Source organism: Dromaius novaehollandiae, chromosome 3 (genome assembly GCF_036370855.1).
Source record: "Dromaius novaehollandiae isolate bDroNov1 chromosome 3, bDroNov1.hap1, whole genome shotgun sequence".
Taxonomy (NCBI): Eukaryota; Metazoa; Chordata; class Aves; order Casuariiformes; family Dromaiidae; genus Dromaius; species Dromaius novaehollandiae.
The window spans coordinates 71,521,510-71,538,001 of NC_088100.1; the positions used below are offsets into that span (position 1 = coordinate 71,521,510).

Genomic DNA, 16,492 nt, shown 5'->3' on the forward strand with positions numbered 1-16,492 from the left:
TTGGAGAATGGATTTGGGATATAAGAGATGCTTCCTGCTGGAGCAAGCAGCATGAAGAACAGCTTTCGTTCAGTACATTCCCTGGCTCATTCCTTCCTGGGAGAAGCCAGAGGTCCTCTAATCGACACCCCTCCCCGCCCTCTGTCCTTCTGGCAAGCCTGAGGCTGCCTGGAAGAAGAAAACACTGTGACCTTAATGCAAAAGGATGTAGTATTTCACAGTCAGGAAGAAAAATGTGGCTTACAGTGACACAGTGATGGGGCCATCAAGCCTCCTCTTCAGAACTGCAAAGGCACAAGAAAAGAGACAACCCCACACTTGCTCTCCTGGCATGCATACTCCAGTGTTATAGACACCTATGTACTAAGCATGAACCAAGTGCAGTCTATCTGCATGCTCATTTTGAGTTTTTGACCACACAGAAAAACACTGAATTTGGTTTTGTAGGCACATGTCTTTCAGTCCATGAGTGATCCTCATAAGAGCATATATGAGCTTGTTATTATATACAACTTCCTCTTGGTGGGATACCCAAAGCTTTAAGTTACATGTTCTATTTTTAATATATGCCATAATCTAGTTTTCCATCTTGTTTTCACAAAATGTTAAAGTTTTATGGTGCCAGCAATATAGCTAAACTCTCCCCCTTCAAGTAAATACATAAAGAGTATTAAATTGCAAGTTATTCTTGTTTATACCCTAAGCTGAAAACTAGAATTGTTTCTACTTGGCAGAAGAGAAAGCATATTCTGATCTCTATATTACAGTGATGGAAGGTCTTTTTCTGTCTTCCATCAGCCCTTTTGCTTCCAGTGCAAAAGTTTGCAAGCTTGAGAAGTTTGGAAGCCTTTTTGCTTCCAAAACTGATTCCATTCTTTACATCAAATGTATCAAAATTAAAACTGCCTCCAGTTGCCAAAACAGCTCCAAGAAAAAAAAAAAAAAAAAAAAAAAAAAAAAAGATTGGCTTTTGGCTGTTATCAGGAAGAGCTAATGGTCATCTATTGAATTATTTCAATTTGTTAAAACAAAGCACAATAAAATTGAACAAAACAAGAAAAACAATGTGTGGTTTAACAAAAAAATTAAATAAATACATGTGTTTTCAACACAGCCCATAATCCAAACCAAATGGGAATAAACAACAGATTGATGCTTGTTAACACTGTCAACAGTCAGCGGAAATATCTCTTGTTCAGTTATAGTGAGACTTGCCACGAACACCTTGTGATCAACCTAAATGCATCCTTCAAACAACAAAAATCATTCTCACGATTTATATTCCTCTGTACATACAAGGGAATTTTTCTTACTTCAAATGATGACCACTCCATTTGTTGCACCCCATCTCCAGTGATAACATTATGATTTGGGTGAAACACGTACAAACTGATGGGTGGAAAACTACCTTTTCAACATAAACATGCAGAAATTATTAAATACTTTCAACAAGAAAGAGATACCACCACAAATTCTGGTCAATGGCAAAACTAAGTAGGATGTGAAGATGTGAACTGTATAGCACATACACTTTCTCTGGACACTGATACAGTGCATACACAAGCCTGAATAATCTGTGGTAGGATTGGACTTGTGTGTGCAGTTACAGAAGAATAAAAAGATAGAAGAACAGCACAAGTACTCTGAAAGCACTGTTTTCAAATAGCCACAGATCCTGCAAAGCAGTGAGACACTTTTGAAACCTGAAGTTGGAGCTGGGCCAAAAGCATGAGCTGCAAGGTGAGAAAAGTCTGAAGGCCAACCTCTCCAACAAGTGCTGGCTGAAAGAGGCTTGGAGCTGCTCACAAGGGAACACCACTCAAAGTTTTTGACAGTATGTGCAAATGCAATGATTTTTGAGAGGTAAGAGTTGCAAATGGAATCGGGGAAAAACATCCCAGTGACATCATCTGTCCATGTGATGTTTACTTTTTTTGGGGGTGCATTTGCCACATCGTGAGATACATAGTATTGCCATAACCACAGCCTAAAAGAAAAGAGCATAATAAAAAGATTTTAAATGCAAATAATAACGAAACTTAATAAAGATTTTCTTTTATCTTAATAAAGATTTTCTATGCAAGCCTGTCAGTGTTTCTCAAAACAAATCTCATAAATTAACACTACTAAGATTCAGCACTGCACTTCTATGAAGCCCCCTTTAGGTTAAAGATTGAGCACAAGAGCCTCAGTGACGTCCCTGAGGACAGAATTCTCCAAAAGCACCTTTGGTACTGACAGCAGACTGAAAATAAAGAGCCAGCTGTGAACTTTAAGTGGTGTTGAATTTCATGCGGTTTTGTGGATAAGATAAATGAGAGTAAAATGAGGTCAGGAGATTTATTTTCACTTATCTAAGTGAGGCTTAAAAAAAGAGCAGAAAAAGTACAATAGGTTTCTACAGGTGAAAAACTGTCACAGTTCGTTTGCCCTCAATCTACTGATTGGTTTTACCATTATTAAGTGAGCAAGTAAAAAAACCAGATAATCTCAGCATTACTGAGTTTACTGATGATTTACTAAATAGCAAACACATTACCCACATTTCATCTACTTTTCTCATTCACTATATGCTTATTTGATTGCAACACTGAAACCAAAAGGCAAGCTCAAAAAAACTAGCTAATATTCAGTACTACAGGATGTTCGCCTGCTAGGTGGGTTACTACAAAACAAAACGTTCACCACCTTTATTAGAGGTATTGCTGCATACATTTCCTTTAAATGCATCAACACAGCTTTCTGATAGACACAAATTAAGAAAATCAGAAAAAGATTTTCTGAAGAATGTAGGGGATATAAATGACATTTCTGTGACTCTCACAAACCTGTGTGTGTTTAACAATTGATGTGTTGGCTGCTAGATGATCAAATCCAAGTACCTTTATGTAATTTTGTGTATTTGTAGAAACAAGTACCGGTGGACTTGGAACCCAACTATCATTTTTAAACTGCTGATATAGCCACATGGCCTTCAATTAAAAAACTTAAGTAAAAACCTGTAAAAGTGACTTAAAGAATAGCCTCTGATGAATTTACATAGACTATTCAGGAAAGGAAACCATGACCTGATTACCTGATTCTCACTAATTTTCCTGAAAGTGGGTACTCCAACGTAAATTTAGCCTCAAAGTCTTCAGAGAATTGCTAAGCTTTAAGTAGGGCAGCACACGAAGATCTCTAACATTTTTAAAATATTTTCTTTCCAATTGCAACATTCCTACATATGACTAAATGGCCTGTTCTGAAGTTCTTTGTGACGCTACCTTTTCTTATTAAGCCAAGCTCCTTATGTTGCCAAAACTAGAGAAGCATGGTTATTAAACAAAGATGTTGTGGTCAGACACTCCAGCCTAAAATATCATGGAATTATAGGATTTTATCTTCAGAAAATCTTGAGTCCCTGGAGAGAAACTGTTTAGCCTACAACTAGCTCCAAACTTTGACATATTATTAGAAAACATTATTAAAAATGTGAAACTGGTTAAAGAGGTTGTTTCTTTTATATTAGACATTTTTGTAGGATTTCAAGCAAAGCTGAATGTCCAGCTGCCAGGCACTAATCAATGAAGTATCAAGCCCTGGTGTAGCTAACATGGCATTAGGTCCACTGCATAACTACAGCGGTAACAGTTTAAATATTTCAAACCAGCCAAACTTGGCTATAAAAGTGAACATCAGTGCAGCTTGTGCTGTAACTCCCTCAGCTTTCTTGTGGCTGTCCCAGTCTGCACCACGACCCAGTGGACTGGATTTTAGCCCCAGAAATAACCAAAGGAAAGGACAAGTCTTACACATAGCCCCTGTGAATGGCAAAACCAGGATTTACGCACTGAACCAGATACTGACTTTTGCAGAGCCACCACTGCCAGCCTGCCTTCACACAGCTCCTCACACTTCAGTTTGGGAATATCTAACTAAAATACACCCTCTAAACATAGGATAAATTGGCAGACTATGGTCTTGGCTCTATGATAGCCCAAAGCTTTCCAAGCTGAGGCGGCTGCAGCCCTGTTGTTGAGTTCAGGGAGCTAAATAACGTTGACATAACTTTCTCTGCGACAAAAACACACCAAAACACAGCTGCTTCATCGCACACAGCACTAAAGAAGTTGTGTTACTGTTATTAAGAAACATCCATTTTTTTATGTAACTGTGGTAAGGAAATACTGAGGAGAGACAAAGGTATTTCTTGCCTTATGAGTCCATTTGATAGCTCAGACCTGGTCATATTTCTTCCTCTTATGAAAAGCTCAGTTTCTCAGGAGTTCAGCTACAGGCTGGAAAATAATTTTTGGGGCCTTTACAATGTAAAGCAAAAGGAAGCATCAAAGAGAATTTTCACACAGTCATGTGGAATGGGCATTAACTGGAGAGAAGGCTTAATCTTGGTGCAAAACTCAATATGCTCCTATCCTATAAAATGTGAAGAGAAAATGGTAGAGAGAAAAGATGAGTCAAGCTGGCAGACAGTTCCACCGTGGAGAAAAGGGCATGTGAGAGGAGAGTCATCATTCTGGACCAGTTGATAGGGTGCTCCTACCGGGGTTTTAGTCTTGGACACAGGAAACTGTACACTTCTGGAAGATTAATTCCATCGGGAAACAGAATTTCCTCTAGCACACAAAGATATGTGCCTTATTCTCCCTTTCTTTCTATTAAGAAAAGAAAAATATTTTTTTGACAAGGGATGTTCACCAATGCATGGTCCTAGGAAAGGCAGACAAGAGAATGGCAGATGACAGCTGCAGGGCAGTGACAGGTGGTCACTCTGAATACCTCAAAATGCTGCATACCTAGAAGCCTGCAGGTCAGTGTTGTAACATGCTGGGAATACTTTTTTTGATGGACATCTCTGCCCATGAGATGCCTGTTGGAGCTAGGCTTCCAACACAGTACTGGGCTGGTTTTTTGCAACTCTCTCCTAAAGCCATTGTCAAAAGGTAATGCTCTATTCATTATGAAAAATTGGTTCTTTGAAAGCAAAACCATTATTGCTTATCAAAGGTGAAATACAGTATGCCACCATTTGTACTTTCATTCTTCCTAAATAAGGACACAAGAAATATATTAGGGAATATTTTAGGATCTTTAGGTGGGGTGAGGAGGGAGAGGAGGAAGAGCAGCATAAATTTCTTTCAGTGTTGTCCACAGAATGCAGGTCAGTATACTCTGATGGAAATACTCTGAATTGATTTTTCACATTCTTAGACATAAACATCTCAAGATTTTGCAGGTGAGGAAATCTCATGAGCCTGCCCATTACTCGTCACAGGACTTCTACATTTGCTTCTCTGCTTATTTTAAAAAATGTGTCAAAATTTTGCTTGTCTTGTAAAGTATTAACATGAAGTGATATTATTTAAATGTTGAGTATAACTTCTATAAAGTCTGTGTCACAGTGTAATAAATTGTAGGAGCTCAGTTTCTAGTTTCTTGATAAAATGTTATCTTATGAAGTATGTGCAGGATGTATTTATTTCAAAATAAAACAACTTGGAAAATGCCTTCCTTCTCTACATACACTTTTTTTTTAACTAATAATAGATACATATTTCACTATGTACAAGTATAACCTATTTTTAACCTCACATTTTCATGTAAAGTTTATGAACAAAATACTTTAAAACAGGAAATCAGAGTCCATTTCCTGTTTTAACAAGGATAATCCCTTGACCAGTAGGCACAAATATTCAGTCCTCTTTACTGTTAATTAGCATACTATTCATCCTATATTTCACTATTTAATGAAAGAAAGCAAGTTGCTGGGAACACTATTAAGTTCAAAACATCATTCACCTTATTTATCCGGAACTCAATAAAACAGTTCAGTCACAGACTTGCAGCCTCCAGCTAGGTTCCTGCTATTAGTCTTAAATCACTTTTAGAGTTGCAGTAACAGTAAGTTGCCAAACTCAAATACACATCCATCTACATCTGCTAGATTGTTTGTCTTAATAGACCGTCTGGAAGAATTTCAGCTATTTGACCCAAACTTTAAAGTTAAAAAACTTGCTGCTTAGCAAGGAATCAATACTTTCTAAATGTGCAAATTACCATTTGAAAAACATATTAGCTGGAAGAATTTTGAAAGGCCAATGCTTTTTTTCTTTCAGTGAGCATGACATGGGCTCCAAGAAAAAAAAAATCACATGTAGGCAGGAGTTAACTAGTGCTTCCTTAGTGAATGACTGAGTCTCAAACTCTTCAGTCTGAACCATGAGGCACTGTTTCAGAAACCGTGAGTTACTGAAATGAAGAAGCCTATCAGTCCGAACAAACAAAAAGAGGGTGCATGAAGCATTGCTCCATTTCATCCCCACATGGAGAAGAGCAGAAAACTGGATGCCGCAGAGAGCACCGCCGCTGCTGTGAGGTTGAACCAAGACAGGCTGCAGCGACACCCCAGGGGCAGCAAGCCGCCCCGGAGCCATCAGGCTTGGTGAGCCCAGGTCCAGCAGCATCAGCTTCTTCGTGCAGTGAGATGTCCAAAATGATCACTGAGGACATCAGTTATGAGCACACCACAGGATGACTGCAGGTCACACTGTTGTTTAGGCCAACTCCCCCCCCCCCCCCCCCCCCCAAACATTTGATTACAGTTCTACTTTCTTTTAGTTTGTTGACATTTCTGTTCTGCAGAGCCATATTACTCCACTTCTATGCTCCATTACTTTAGCCATATAAATAAAGGTGAGAATCCTACTTCTCTTTTGCTGTACTACAATCAAAGATGCAGTTTGATGATGGTGAGAAAAGCATGTTGCGACCAAGATATGACATTACCTCTCTATAGTCCCAGAACTTCGGGAAGTCTTGTATTCAAAGACAAATGGCTGAGACCCTTTACAGTAGCTTCCACTGCTGTAGAGTAATTTAGGCTGTGCAATATGGATGCCAGATCTAAGCAAATACAAACTGCCTTGACGTGGGAAGACAGTGTAGGACGCAGGTTTCAAAAAACACTGCTATCAAACATTGACACTGAAAAACCCTAAATGGGTATCAGTCAAGCAAAGCATTAGTAGACAGTAAAAATATATTCCTATTACTACACCAACCAGAATTTTATGAATGTTGCCATTTGACTCTCATGACAATGTTGGTCTTAACAAAGACAATTTGCAAGTTTAAAACTGTAACTGGAGGCAGTGCTATTATCTGCTAAGCAACAGAGCTCCACAGTATTGGAAACTGTAAACATTTGACCTAAAATAAATACATAAATAAAGTAACTGCACGATTCACAATGTACTACATGAAAGGCATTAATTAAAGAAGGATGTGAAATTAAAAAACTAAGTGAAAACTTGCTTGAGAATAGGGGAAGCAGAAATTGTATTACTGCCCCCAGCACCACTTCCTCCTTGGTGCAGTCAGTACAACTCAGAAGAGTGTTATTCTGAGTAAGAAACCAAGGCGCAGACAGAGGTAGGTGATTCACGCAAAGACAATAAGCCGGGAAGAGGAGGAGCGGGAAAGAGAGACCGATCTCCTGATTCTCAGGCTACTGCTTTGTTTATTACATTGCTGTGTGATTTAAAGAAAAAAAAGGTATTCCACATCAAATAAAAACATCATTCCTGTACTTGTGCAAACCAATTTAATTTTCCACTTCCATTTTACACTACACTACTAACTGAAATCCTAAAGCTAGTCTCTCCCAAAAAACCCCCACAACATAAATTAAGCCATTACTTGAATTATTTTCTGAGTGTTTTAATACCTCAAAGCCTTGATTATTGGATTTTTTTAAACATCTACATTGCAGAAGATTTTACAAAGTTTACTGTATTTTGTCTTTATTATTAAAAAAATACCAAGAATGGGACAAGTAAAGATTTAGCTGCACTCCCTCATGCCCAGGTCTGCATATCTTCTGCATACACAGCGTAATCAAAATATGAACTCTTTCAACACTGCTATTCCAGATGTTCCGTAACTAATTTTTGAGGTCTTCACATCTGATCCAAAGCGCACACATACAATGCTAATTAATTGAACGAGCTCTTAATCAATCCCATTTCCTTGCTCCAAACTCACCCAAGCACTGAGTAGGGGTGCTAACCAGCACGGCGGGTGCTGTGGGTGAGGATGCAGGTGGGCAGCACGGCCGCATTGCTAAGGGGCTGCCACCAGCAGCCTGATTCAGCCACCCACTTGCACCTCACCCCTGAGGCTGGGGAGCACCCAGGGCCCGCTGCATTCACCCACTGCTCACACCTGCTCGCGCCTACGCTTCCAGTGCAAAGCCCCATCTCATGTCTGAAGTCACGTACAAAACCTAAAGGTACTGGTTCAAAACGTCCGCTGGTGTCTCTCCAAATGGCACTTCCCACTTTAGCTGGTACTCCTTTCTCAGTACCAAGCCTTGTGCAAATAAGCTAAGGCACATCATTTGAAAATCCCTGATCATCACACAAGTATCAGTCTCTTGATTTTTCCCTTTTGTAGCTGATGCAGTTATATTCTTTCTCACCTGGGACCGGAGCTGTAAATCAGAGGCAGGGGAATGAAACAGATAGAAAACACATCCATGCTCATGGTTAGTCTCATTAGAAGAGACAGCAGGAATCCTAACGATTCCCAGGTGCCCTGACAGCCATGAGCAGAACAGGGCTTTCATGGAGGTGCCCCTGTGGCAGCACGCACGGTACAGGTGATTCCAATTTTACTGACCTACATTAATGCCATTTGCAACCCTAAGCACTGAGTTCATGACGTACAATTTCACAGGTCTGATGAGGGCAAGTCATTAATAACCACACTGAGAAAACTCTTTCATAGCAGAATGATTTAACTTGGTTCTAGCATCACTTAAACTTGTCCACACTAGCCAGGCACTGCCCTTGATCAATGGATCTGTACTGCCTGAGTTGACAGGTCAAGTCAACTAACCTTAACTGAAAACTTCTGCTAGAGCACTTGTGATCTAGGTATAGCAGTTTAAGAAATTCCTGCCCAAAAGCCCTGGTGCACTGCACCTTCCACTGAGAGAGCATGGCTGACTGTGCATCCTCTGCCCCTGCGCACGCAAAGCAAAGGAGCGTAACGAAAATTACCACTCTGAAGAACCATCAAAATGCATTTTCAGAGGTCTTCTGAATTGAGGATACCAGTTACTGACTAAAATGGAATCTGAAAGTCACTTTTCATCCTTGCAAATATATATGTATTTTAAGAGATCCATTCAGATAGACTATTTTAAGTTAACATGGACATATGTTTATCATTTAAGACTAATAGCTTGAACATAATGTTACATTTGTCTAGGCGTACTTAATTAAAAAATCCTCGGAAAAGACAACCAAGGAAACCTCATTGGTATAAGTAATATATACAATTCATTTTTGTTGTTTTTTCATTAAAAAGGTTTATTTTCAAGTGTTTAGAGTCAAGTTTAAACTTTTGCATAATAATTTTTTTTCTCTAATAAGGCTTAAAACATGGTAAGATGGGAAAACATATAATATGGACGCTCTGAATACAAAGAACTACTTTTACTATAGTCATGCTGAAATTGCTTGCAGTTTGTATTAAGAAAATCCCATTTAATCTAAACATTAAATAGCCTACCAAACCACAGGCTCTATTTTCTTCTGTGAGATGTCGTCTACTCATTTCATCCTGTACCAAAACAGCAAGTCCTCCTCCAATTATTCAGTTTGCTGAAACAACACACATGCCTATGCACTTCTTTCTTCTTCTCAGTGAAAAACAAAACAAAACCATGCCTTTAGTTCTGCTAGCTTTACAAATGCTGGACTCTGAAAAATGTAAGGCTGGTTTGAAGGAAACTGTAGTAAGCTGCAACTTAATTTTGCTAATGATCGGCAATGGGATCTGGTCTTCCATTCAGAAAAGGTAACATATTATTTTGCCATCTCATTGACTAAGAGTTTGTTCCACAGCTATGACAGGGAAGTGCAACGAGCTGAAGCAAAGTATCTTTACTGCATGTTTCCAACCATTACCAGCTTATCCACACCAGTTTAAAATACATGAAGTAAATAGCAAATGCTGAGACTGTAGAGTTTTTTGAACTATCATTTAAATATATGCTTTTCTGTCCACTTTTCGAAGTTTCACAGATTATATTAAATTTGTCAAGCCAGCTAAACTCTACTGTTTTTGTCTCCCATTTCAGATAATCCTTAGCAATCAGCAAGGCATTTTCTACTCTCCTAGAACTACATCCATCAATTACTCCCATGACTTCTTCCTGGCCAGACCTTAGGCCATATCATCGTAAATTGAGTTTCAACTCAAACTTTTGGAACTTCTTCAAGTCTCTCTTACCCTTGTGGCTTTTGCTTCAGTACCCTCTTCCAGTTCTCTATGTAGGTCCTGGATACTTCCTTGAATCATTTCACAGATATCTCCTCCCACTGGTATAACTCTCAATTTAACTTATTTTCCTTTCCAGGCATCTCCACCCTGTCAGTGCTCCTCCCAATCTTCTATCCTCTTCTTCTCACCACTAAAATCATGATCATCCTCTTCTTCTCACCACTAAAATCATGATCATCCTTAACTCTTAGCTGTCTCTTGGTCCACACACCTGGGATGTTTCCAATGGCTGCCACATACCCCTTTTCATTATAATCCTTTCCCTCTTCCATTCAGCTAAATCATTCATTCGGGCCCTATTTTTTGCCTCAGCTATGGCAACCCCCTCTGTATAATACACAAAATCCCTTTTCCTCCTCTCCCAGAGTAATTACACCTACTGTAATAAATAAAAAGGCAGCTCATCTAACCAAGTATGGGCTTTTCTTTTCCTGTTAGCATTTTTCAGTTTGGAACTACACAATTGCTAAACCATATTTCCCATGTGAGTTTAACTTTATAGTTTTTCTTTTCCCACCCTTGCTTCTCATTTCAGTTAATTATTCCACACTCACTGCAGTTATCTCAAAACCTGGTGACAAAGTCTATAAGCAGCAAATATTTTCACAATTGCTGTTTGCAGGACTTCTGAGCACTACTACAGTGTAACAACACAACATCAAGGACAGATGCCAACTGCCACATCAACAGGGACTGTTTTGGACTCGTGCATGGTCAGAATGCCTAGCAAGGTAAATACTGCTTTATAAACAATATAAAATTGCATTGTAAGCTAAATGCTTTGCAAGCTAGATATAAATCTCACCATCGTTCATGTCTGTGGAAAACAGTCCTATGTTACATGCATTGTCAGAGGGAGTTGGTAATTCAGCAGGTAACAGCTAAATAATCAGCAGGTCATTATTCAGCTGTCTCATAACAGCCTGAGAGCAGTGATGAAGTGACAATTTGGAGACAACTCAGGCCTCAAGCTCCACTGGGAAACTGCCAGTTCACTTTAGGTGGGCCTGGACTCCAGCTGATGCTCAAAACCCTCACTCCCAAAACATGCATACCTGTTAAGCTCTCAGCCACCGTGAAGGAAGAAATTCATTTAACAGGGTACAGTATTCTCCTTCTCAAAGTATTCATAAAAGATTTGTTCTCAGGGGCCTCTTCCCCCTTACTATACTCAGGTAATACTTTAGCAGAACAGCCCTGGCTCTCACCTTCGAATGAATTGGGGCTTTATCATTCCCATAAACCACACTGAGTTATCCCAAGAATCCTTTCCTAGAGGATATAATTTCAGAACTAATTCCAGAGACTCTAAGTGCTTTCCCTCTGAGGAGAAGAAATCCTATTCTGTAACACTGACTGTTCTTCAGATTTATCGATATGCAGTGAAGCTAACATCACTCCCACGTGACATTTTTGGTGGTGATGTGGCTCCAAAGGCTCAGCATATTTTCACTTGGACCTTGCCTGTAACATTAACCCACTAAAACAGACGTGCACCTCAGGAAGAGGATAGCAGGTATTTAAAGATCTCACAGTGTTTCAAACACAGCTAAATTACTTGCAACAGTAATTTGCTAAAGCGCCACTTCACAAAGACAAAAGAAGACAAGTTTTACTTCTAAGACCAGCTTGTATTCTTGCACATCACCTGAAAGAGAGCAACGGAAACGTGGCTGAACAAATGTTAGAAAGCACTGAACTGCAATGGCTTTTTGGGTGGGGGTGGGGAGAAACACACATACTACAAAAATCTAATAATTCTCCACCCAAGCATTGCTAGTGAATGACCTCACTGGTTTCCTACACATACTCCAACAGCCTTCCTGCCATCACTCTGTCAAGCCAAGCAATGATGTCAACAGTCCACCTGTGAGAGTGATGTAGCCCTCTGGGTCAGGGTCACAGAGAGCTCAGATAAAAGCTGTGCCAGTGTTAATTAAATGCACCTCTTGTTTCACTGCTGATTTCCTCTGATAAGGCTCAGGTCATTTTTCCTGGAAAGACTTCCCTGCTGTAAGGGAACCAGAGCCAACTACAATACAAAACAAACATTGCTCGGAGGATATGAAGACAACATAACACATTAAATATTTTGTTTTAAAAAACAATTGCATATCAGTGCTGGGGTAAATACAAATCTCATTAACTTTCATGTGCTAATGACAAGGTTAAACTACAAATGCTAGTTACTGCAGACAGTTTATAATCTTCTAGCAGGGCTAATCTCTTTCATTTTGGAATGTCTTTTTGATTGAGCTTATAGAGACGATTGAAATGGAATTCTAATAACTTGGTTTCTCCACTAAAGGAATTAACATATACCACTGATAAGTTTTTTCAGATAAAAGTGAGAGGAACTCATCAGGTAAAAAATATGCTTTGAGACTAGATTCTGAAATTTAATTAACATCAGAATTACCATCTCAACTTTAATGAACGTGTTGTCCCACAGCACATATTCTGGCATCAGAAAGTTCTCAGCTGCAAGAAAGTTCTAAGCAGCTTAGGTATTAAGGATCCTCACCCATTAATATAATTGTCCCGTACATAACGAAAGGAGAAAAATCTATATTGCCATTTTCCCCCTTTATAAGGAATCTAATCTACTGTCATAACTAGATGCTTTTCACCATATGCTGTACAGGATTTCTGTAATCCTTCTACTCACAGCATCTGCCTTCCAGCCACTTAAAGCCTTCAGCACATACCCTTTTATACTTGCTTTGTTGTCACAGACATCTTCAGGTAGTTTTATTAGTAAAAGAACTCTCATGAGCAGACCACAGACCTGTGGTTTTTGAACCTGACATTAAAAATCTTCTTTGTCTCATGGCTCAAAAAAATACCACTAGCCCTAGGACCTAATTGCTGACAGTAAAGCACAATAAAAAATATAGAGGTTACAAAATAGAAAAGTGCTCTCAAAAGTAATGACAAAATTCCAGCAGAAGAGTTTGTTTCCTAATGATCACAACTATCAATTCTGAAATAGTCAACAAAGTAGAGCTCTTGCTATAAATTTAATTCTAGAAAAAGAATAGTATAAGAAGGATGTTAGGCATACATTCACTTCCATTTATTCTGTTTGGTCTCCAGCAACTATAACAGTTCCAAGAGTTTCTTTTTTTTTTTTTTTTTTAAACTGTCCTGAACTATAGCAGAAACTTGAGTTATGTGGAAGATGGCATTACTTTGGATAATGTATTTCTAACCAAATACCTAACTGTCAATATATTTGAAAGGAGATCCTGTAGGTATGTTATGGGACTGTGTAAGAAATGATAAGAAAAAGTTAGAGGTGTATTTTTAAGTACATAAAATTACTAAATTAAAAGAAAAATCATGTGAGCAAACTAGCTTTTTCTAAGATGGAAGTCAGAAAACTAAAAGGGAGGACCACTGGACACTGTTATCTGTTGTATCCACAGCTAAACGTATTTACTAAGTCAGTTCTTCCAGTCCCGCATTCCTGAGTGTTAGCAATATTTTCTAAACAATCAATGCCCAATATCTGTCTATGTAGACTTTCTATTCTTTGGGATCTTATGTTTATACAGTACCTTTTCCTACAAACTCTGCTAGAATACATAACACTAGAAGTATGTATGTTGCCCAACCAGTGCCTGATATCGGAAAAGCTCCATGGCTATACTACCTCTCACTGAAGAGAGCATAACTAACTTGCACGTATTTTTTAAACATCTCCTCTGGTAGGAAACTCTCTATATAAAAAGTCCTTCTTAAGAACCACATTTTTGGTTTTAGGTGACAAATCAAAGATGAGAATTATTCCTTCACTAGCTTGGTCAATACTGGTCCTAAGGACAGTTCCTGTGTATTTATGAGGCTGAACTGCAGCTAGCTTGTGTTGAAGCATGCAGAGCATGACTCATTTAGAAAGCTCGACCCAAGAACATTTCACTCCAACATCCTATGGAACAGCTCCTTCATGGATCTGAAGCAGTTGCAGCCTATCCTTCACATTCACCCCTTCTCACATTTTTCTGGGCATAATTTCCAAGGCAAACTTGAATCCAGGCCATAAAGGACACACTAGAATTCCTTTTTTTTTTTTTTTTTTTTTTTTTTTTTTAAATCTGTCACCAGTAATTGGAGTTTGGTCTTACACAATTTAAACACAACATATCACCTTGTTCCGGTATGAAGTCGGACGTAACAGCTGCTGTGCTGCCCTTCTGGTGGAAGCACACAGCATGGCCACATAGAAGGAAAGCATATCCCCAAGTGCAGTGAGTTAAAGTGACACAGTTTCCTGAAATCCAGGAACTGTCATGGTCAGAAAGTACTTCCTTCCTTGTTTCAAACACTTGATTGTTTCAGAGGGAATTCAGAACAATAGATTAGAAACTTTCAGCCTTTCCCAAGTGTACTGCTACTCAAGGAAACCAGGCCGCGCTCTGGGAAGATAAGATAACACAGGGAGAGTACTCTTTTCCGGAAATGCAATAGGTTTTGCATCCCTTCACTAGCACCATCCCATGAATCAGCTACATGTTAAGTAATAATTCATGCTATGAGATGTCAGATATAGTTCAACTATTGTTTGAAATAAGATGTGCATGGTTGGCAAAACCCATAAGCTAAAGGCAGTACCTTCTCAGCTACTTTGATAAGGCATGTCAGGGAGGAAATACCAGGAACTTCCTAATCTGAGTCTCTACTTTTAAGGAACAGGTAGGAAGAAAGGACTATATTTGCCACTTTGAGTACCTCATATTCCAAATCTGTAAAAAGCAGAAAGAATGTACTACTACTTCTGCAGTTAGAAACCTACACCCTTCCCACTAGAACTTAGTTTTACAGAACAAGCAGAGATGTTCACAAAGATGGGGAATGGATCAGGCTCATCAGATCTCACTGAAATCAATCATTTTTAACATACCTTTTTTCCTAAAACAACTGCATTCATTTAAATACAATACAGAATGCTTTATACTGATGGATGAAAGATTTAACATTTAGAAGATAATTATGAAACTACAGTATTTTTATAGGCTGCAATTGAGTAATGAAAGAAAACAGACGTGAAAATAGCATTTTCTGCACGATTAGGTTGCCTAAATATCTTGGACTAAATAAAAAACATTAGAAACAGTAACAATGGCCAAGAGTCACTCTCTCAGACCTGCTGGTCAAAGCTCTTATGAATGATATTAAATTTTCCTAATCCTCTTTTCCTATCAACGTAGAGCCACAAGATACGGCAGGAAAAATTGATTATGACAAATGAGAACTTACCTGGTTCTACACATTATTTTGAATGGCAGAAGGGAAATTCCCCATCAAGCTGTGTCAACGGGAGGGGAGTGACCGAGTTGAATACTCTGCACTCACCGTTCCTACCAAAGGGTAGATGAATCCAGCTCCAATGCTGGCCCGCACATCACTAATGGGCAGAATGAAACCAGTGGGAACACCCTTCCTCTCAGGCTGATGGGAAAGGGATAGGTGAGTTTTTGCCATACAAATGGGAAGATTTCCAAATCCCTGATAAAAAAGGGAAAGAAAAGAAAAATATTTTTACGGTTACAAGATTACAGTAAAGACAGGATACATTCCACCTTTGTTATCAGTATCTTCTGTAGATCACAAAAACGATATAGCAATAATGAACCTCAGTTTCTTAACAGTTAATCTTTCAGAAACGGAGAGAATACAGTATTTTACACGCTATTCTCTCTCTCTCCTCTCAAGTCGAGACCTCCAAAGGGACTTGGCTGTAGTGATATCCAGCTTCTACAGTGAATTACCAATCTAGAGTTAGGTGCAAAAGTTGCCTGTACAATGGCTAGAGAGTGTTATTTTCAGAAAGGGTGAACAACAGACACAACACTGAAAAAGAAATGTATACTAGCCAATAAAACGCCAGTGTGGCACTTCTCTCTGAGCTCTAACAACCAAGTCAGATATCTATGTGAGACTGTCGCTAAACACGAATGACACTGATGTTTTGTTTTGCTCTTAAACAAGACAAAAATGTGTGTGAAGTGATGACACCCACTTTAATTATGACAGTGCAGTGGTTACTCAAAAAGTGGGAGAAACTCTAGCAAATGCGCTCATCAGCTCCACTATTCCCCCACGTGCTGTTTGCCTCTCAGGTTATTGATTAACCTTGAGC

At 39.0% G+C, this 16,492-nt stretch overlaps 1 protein-coding gene across 5 annotated transcripts in view; it reads right to left on the reverse strand.

Annotated features, from left to right (window-relative positions):
* Positions 1–16,492, reverse strand: part of MTHFD1L (methylenetetrahydrofolate dehydrogenase (NADP+ dependent) 1 like) — a 161,259-nt gene that overhangs the window by 33,597 nt on the left and 111,170 nt on the right. For all 5 annotated transcript variants that reach the window (XR_010388415.1, XM_026122168.2, XM_026122164.2 and 2 more), the window contains one exon: positions 15,706–15,858. Coding sequence is in view for 4 of the 5 variants with exons in the window: in XM_026122168.2 (XP_025977953.2) it covers positions 15,706–15,858 (153 nt within the window). In the remaining variant the exon portion in view is untranslated. The remainder of the gene's footprint in view (positions 1–15,705; positions 15,859–16,492) is intronic.